Genomic DNA, 6,498 nt, shown 5'->3' with positions numbered 1-6,498 from the left:
GTTAATTTTCAATGTGAGATGAACAAACAGTTATTAGGCAAAGGTACTAAGGGATGAATCAAAGGCAGGACAATGGAGTTAAGTCACAGATCAGCCATAATCTCAATGAATGGTGGCACAGGCTCGAGCTACTCCTATTCCTACATTCCATATTGTTCCTCACAAACGTCAGCAATTTTATAGTGCTCCAAACAACATCCTGGATTTGTCTGATCATAGCGACAGTCAGAAGGAATCAATCAACAACTAATCAATCAACAACAACCACAAACTAATGTGTTTGTGGGGGTGGAGGGCTCCTGCTCCTGAATTTACGTGCATGATGATTAATGACAAACCTTAGGCCGAGAGTCGAGTTCCTAAACAGTAACAAACTCGTGTTATTTGCTGACTAACGCCACGATCTGTTAACTGCTCTCTGCCTGCACTCCCACCCTCGCGAAGATGGCACCACCCGCACCTGAAGTTTACACACCCTCCACCATTTCCCAACCTCTAAGGTCATGGCTGTGTGAAGAAGGCACCTTCCGTCCGAATTCAGCGCAGCCAGACTTTGACACATGTTGGCGCTACACCCCTCCTTCACCTCAGAAATTGCCGCCTTTCTCGAAGCCATCGGACTTTGTAATATTTCTTCTGTCTCCGGAGTTTCCTCGCACCTTCCCGTTGATTTCTACCCACCCATTCCCACTGGCTGTACGAAAGCTATTTTATCCCCAGAACGTAAAAAGAAGCCAAAAGAAAGTATGAATTGTTTACATCCTAACAAATTAAAAGTTAGCCAGTGGTCATATTTGGCGATGATGCACTTGTGACAGCTGCTGGAGAATGGAAACAATTCCCTTCCAAACATAAACACGTTTAAGGGGAACAGACATTTAAAGTGCATGCAAAGCAGCGCTTTTGTTATACTCTTGCGGAAGTGTGTGCGCGGACAGGCATGGAGGACAAGAGGTGCTGTGCTCCGAGCAATGTTGAGTTGTGCACTGCCCATGGTCGGTGAAACAATAATATATTTAAAAAAAAAGCTGGGGCTGCTGTTGCTGCCGCCGGTATAAAACGCGGCGCACTGCTGCTGCCTTCTTTGCAGACGGTCGAGCGGCTGCGAGCGAGGAGCAGCTCCCGGGCAGGTGGGCGGGCCGAATTGGGAGAGCGCGGAGCTGATTGCCGGAGAGCTCGGTGGTTGACAGCGGGCAGAGGCGGGGCCAGCCAGTGAGGAGGGCGCCAGTGGCGGGCACGCTTCAGTTGCCTGTGATCTCTCTGCCATCAATAATTTACACAGGGACTAGGCGCAGCGCTATGTATTCATTTGTGCGTGTTCTTGTCAGGGCCCCTTCTTACACTTCAGGGGTCATTTAATTCCAGCTATAAACGAAGAAAGCGGAGAGGGAGAGGCAAGCTGGAAGAAGGTGAGCTCTTCAGAAAAATAATAAAGCAACGTTTTAAAGAAAAAAACAACCCCAAACACGCACACACAAAGGAGAGGGAATAAATCAGAGAAACTCTCCAGGAGAAGCGAGGAAAAGCTGGATTCGATCAGGAGATAAGGAGCAAACAGCACCTTGTGGAAGTCGGCGGTCGCTCGTCATGTTGGAGTTGCTGTTCGGTTTGGTTTGCTTTGCGGGACTCGTGTGCGGACAGAATGAGACAGAACCCATCGTCCTGGAGGGCAAGTGCCTGGTGGTTTGTGACTCGAATCCCACCTCGGATCCTACGGGGACTGCGCTCGGGATTTCTGTGCGATCCGGCAGCGCCAAGGTGGCTTTCTCAGTGATCAGGAGCACCAACCATGAGCCCTCAGAGATGAGCAACAGGACCATGATCATCTACTTTGACAATGTAAGTGGGCGATGGACGGTCGCTGCTTTGGGAAGGACCGCTGTTATTTTTGATTGACGGAAGGGATAGAATGTTTAACCGTGTCTCTAGTGCGAGCTGCTGTGTCCCCCAAGGTCAGTTCTTAGGTACTGTAGCTGCTTGACCACATCCAGGTTCAGAACTCTGCTTCTGGCGTAGGATAGAGTGAGGGATGAGAAGTCAGAGTTGGAGGAAAGTTGCGGGACACATTTTCATATTGTAGGCAGGGTCAGCGGGTTGGGAAAATGTGAACGAAATGATACGTCGTGGGTTGTGGGGGAGGTGGTGGGAACCAAATAATTTTTAAAAATTATCTCGAAAAGTCGGCCAAGACGATGAAGCGAGTTCAGGGACAGGGGCTGGTTTCTCCAAGGGGGAGACACATAGCCAGAGAAGCACTGAGGGAGAAACGGGAATGCAGCGGACTTAACTGAAAGCAGAAATTACAACAAAATGACTTTACAAAATAAAACAGAAATTGTTCGTGTAGATTGAATTTAACTATTCGATGTCTGAGAGATTTGAAGACGCTGTTCCTTACGACCTTTGCAACTCTGTAATCTATGAGTTCTGTCGCATTCTCCCTGTATTCCCGCTACTCTTAAACATTCCGGTTTGTTTAAGGTGTTTGACTAAACCGCCCAGGTTTGCTGACACAGGTTCTGTCTGATTTCAGATACTAGTGAATGTGGGTTCTAATTTTGACTCGGAGAGAAGCACCTTCATAGCGCCGCGGAAAGGAATTTACAGTTTTAACTTCCACGTGGTAAAGGTGTATAACCGGCAAACGATCCAGGTTAGTAGATTTTACCACAGTTTATCGAATGCGTTCACCTCTCTGCTGCTTTCAGTCTTTTGCTCTCAAGAATGTGAGAGTTGCGTGAAAACTGTTCAGCCATTCCCTCCTCGTGTCATCCTTGAATCCTTATAGGAGCCCAAACGCTTCCTGGAACTGAAATGGCGAGCAAAATGATGACATTATAACAAACTTATATGATCTCCAGAGAAAGGCCTGAAGGAGCATGGGTTGAGGAATGTAGACATTTTTATAGCATTCAGTGTTTGTCCATATGTGACCCTAATGAAGTTGCCGATTTCACACTACTTGGAAACAGACCTTAAAAGCCTTGGAAGTGAGAGGCTAATTAAAGGTCGGATATAGTTGTCAGCAATACAAACGACGGGCGGCAAGTAACAACCAGCTCCGAGCGAGGGCCAAGTGATGATTAATTCATTAATTACTGGGTCAGTTTTTTTTACTCTGAGCATGGAGGAAGTAAATATCAAATAAATTACATCCCGGTTCTGAGTGATAATAATGGAAGGGATCTCAGGAGGAGGTTGGATGGAGGTTCCCTGATCATCCTCAATTCCTGAGGGCAGAGCTCCGCCTCCTGTTCCCCCTCAATGTTTCATACTTTACAGCCTTGCCTCCCTGCTTGAGTTACTGGGTCAAAAAAACGCAATGAAACTATCACAGCAAGACCTGCAATTATGCCTTCAAAATTATAAATAAATAAAAATCGTTTCCAAATTGTACTTGAGTGTGTAAAATATTGGAATTGGGTGGAGAAGTATTTGCGTTTTCTAATATTTGGTTCCATCTCTCACTCCAAGCTAATGATTGCTCAATATTGGCTTTTTAATCAGTTCTCCATGTGGTACCCACTCACACCGTCCCAGAGTAGCCAGGGGGCTGAAAGGGTGACATTTGGGGAAGCATAGGATGAAAACAAAGTTTTGTTTTAATTCAAAGAAAATGTACACATGGATTCTTTCTGTATTTAAAATATTCGAGTTATTTTACCAGCAAGAAAAATCGATTTAATTTTTCAGTCAATGACAATGTGTAATTGACGTTTGTTTTCACGTAAGTAAATATCGACCACCCATGGTCGCTATTGGATGATACGTGCATTATATCTGGCAAATTATAGACAGAAAAAATACAGTTGCGAAATGCAATTATTCGCTCAGTTTTGAGGTATGTTTGCATGCCATTATTTGTCTTAAATGCACTACTGTTAATGCATTGTAACGTACCATGTTCACCATTAGCAGCAATATGCTCTATGTAACATTTGAGTAAAATAAAATTGAATGACTGTTTAGAATATAGTCGGTGACAAGTCAGAACACCTGCTTTCAGTCCTATGAAATAAGAAGTGCCGAAACACGGGAGAGGTCAATGTGCAATGAACAATTCTCTTATTTTTGTTTAAGAGCATTTCATTAAAATGCTGTACAAGGCATTTTTTTCATAAAACGGGTTTAGTTTAGAGAAATAAAGAAAACCTGTCCGTAGTGGATGAGTAGAATAGAGACAGAACGTTACGGCAGGACAGGGGAGGTGCAGCTCCAGTTCCAAGAGGTTATTATTGAGCTATTGGCTTCTCAGATCTGAGGAAAGGTAACAACTAAACAGTGAGGTTGTGGTGCCCTTTTGGATAAACACGGACCTGCTGGTCTTGAACTTACTTAGGCAAACCATCTAACATTAGTTTATTAATGACCATATTTTATGATGAATTTTCAGATAACCTTTGCAATAGAATCACGTTTAAGGATCATCTCACTTAAGCTCTAGTCAATGTTGATGTCGCCAACAGAAAATGACCGTATTGCTTTAACATGATTATTTCTCAACAGGTAAGCCTGATGCTGAATGGATGGCCGTTGATTTCAGCCTTTGCAGGAGATCAGGATGTGACAAGAGAGGCTGCCAGCAATGGAGTGTTGACCCAGATGGAAAAGGGAGACCGAGCCTACCTTAAACTAGAACGCGGAAACCTAATGGGAGGGTGGAAATACTCAACTTTCTCCGGATTCCTGGTGTTTCCGCTTTAAGTGAAAACAACATTGTTTTTCCTGAACCCTGTACTGTCACAGGAGGGTTGATAACTTTTTATTTCCCAAACAGCGCAAGTGCGTCCCAGAGCTAGACAGAAAAATTAAAGGGACTGTATCCCATTTGGTAGTCTATTTCTCAGCACTAATTCAGTGCATTTCAACCTTGCCACTCATTCAGAATATAGTACAAATTTAATGTACGAATTAGATCGACGGTCACCTTTGTTATTAATTTAGTTAAGTGAACAGTTACCACTATAGAATAAATTGGCTGTTTTTGTTTCAGAAACGGAAGTTTTTTTTTAAGAAAGTGCAACTCAGTAACTTAATATTCACGACATTAGTGTTACAGCCCGGATAGGCTGCCAAATCGGGAATACTGTCTGATTCGTTTGTCAGGGACAGGTCTGTTAGGTCTGATTGCCAAAACGATACTATCTCTTCAAAAGTGTATGAAAGCAGAACAAATGCTTACCTATGCCTGTATATGTCTGCTATGCGGAATTTTAGAGACGGTTGCAGCCCCAAACGCAGCATATATTTCTTTATTCGCCTTTGTATTTCTACACCCTATAGATACAGTATTGTCAATTCCGTCGCAGAAGGTTAACTGTCTATATAACCAAGCATAAACCTTATAACGGAATTCTGGTAATTTCCACCTAGCCAAACAAGGGCGGTTAGTTGTGTTTCAGTATTTCAGTGTATTCTGGGTTTATTCTGTGGAGGCTGCTATGCGTTCTGATGCATTTCTGTCGTTTTTGTTCCAGTATAATGTGGCCATATTGAACGGCAGAAATATTATGAAAAGTTTATCACTGTAATATATGTGTGAATATTTATAAAATTGAATTTTGCTTTATTTCAATAAATTTTAAATGTAACTTTTATTTTTGTTAACCAGAAATCATGGTTGGTATGCATATTTTATTCTGTTGATATAACTGGGAATTCACACTGAAGCAAGCCACAAAGGGAGATGCGTCCCGGCAGATTGTTCTAAAATATCAGGATAACGGTTAGTCATTGCCAAAATCCCTTTAGGAATTCGGTTTGATAGATAGGAGAAAACAGGCTCGCAGAGCAAAATTAGTTCTGTATAAGCTGTGGAGATATTTTGTGCTAACGTCACATCTGTATGCGTGCTCTAGTGTTCAGTAATTTGGACATTTCTTGCGTAAACGCATAATTCTACTCAGTACAGCTTGTATAGAAGATGAAGGCTGGCGCATGACTGATTGGTGTACCTGGTAATTACTGTCACAATCCGGCTCGGTGTGGTGACTGGATTTTGAAAACAAAAGATTTTGTTTGTGAAACAAAGTATGCTGTTCTCCTGGTGATTGGGAACAGGTACTAAATTACATTTAAATTTCCTATTTTGAAAGGATCTCGTGGTCTGTGCGCTTGTGCGGTTCAAATCACCATTCTTCTTGCATAACCGAACGATAGCATTGTTTGGAGGAGCCTGCAATTGTCTTTACTTACTTCAGTTCCTTTGTGCCCCCTTGACACACGATGGTCTTCATAATAAATCAGCAAGCTTTTAAAAAGCACACTGGCTGTTTTGCCCTCAGCTTTGTAGACATATGTGAATTGGCTTCAATTTCCTGAATATAACACAACTCAACCTCCCAAGATTATTTATTTACAATTTGATTTCATTGAAAGGAACCAATATTTAAACGCGTGTTTGGACTCAACAATACTTTGGGTGTTTATTTTCCGTCACCATAAGGTCTGATTGTATTTGTACCTTTGACCTGAAGTCACACCCATTCTAAAATGTTA

The 6,498-nt window shown here is 42.7% G+C and overlaps 1 protein-coding gene across 1 annotated transcript; it reads left to right on the top strand.

The window, feature by feature from the left end:
* Positions 1-1,076: 1,076 nt before the first annotated feature.
* cbln1 (cerebellin 1 precursor) lies at positions 1,077-5,612 on the top strand. Its single transcript, XM_043706930.1, has 3 exons — positions 1,077-1,839; positions 2,534-2,653; positions 4,507-5,612. Exons 1-3 carry the CDS (start codon positions 1,588-1,590, stop codon positions 4,702-4,704), a joined length of 570 nt encoding a protein of 189 aa, XP_043562865.1. The 5' UTR covers positions 1,077-1,587; the 3' UTR covers positions 4,705-5,612.
* The last annotated feature ends 886 nt before the right edge of the window (positions 5,613-6,498 follow it).

This window comes from Chiloscyllium plagiosum, chromosome 17, assembly GCF_004010195.1.
Source record: "Chiloscyllium plagiosum isolate BGI_BamShark_2017 chromosome 17, ASM401019v2, whole genome shotgun sequence".
In the NCBI taxonomy this organism is placed as follows: Eukaryota; Metazoa; Chordata; class Chondrichthyes; order Orectolobiformes; family Hemiscylliidae; genus Chiloscyllium; species Chiloscyllium plagiosum.
This window is presented reverse-complemented; position numbering and strand designations above follow the sequence as displayed.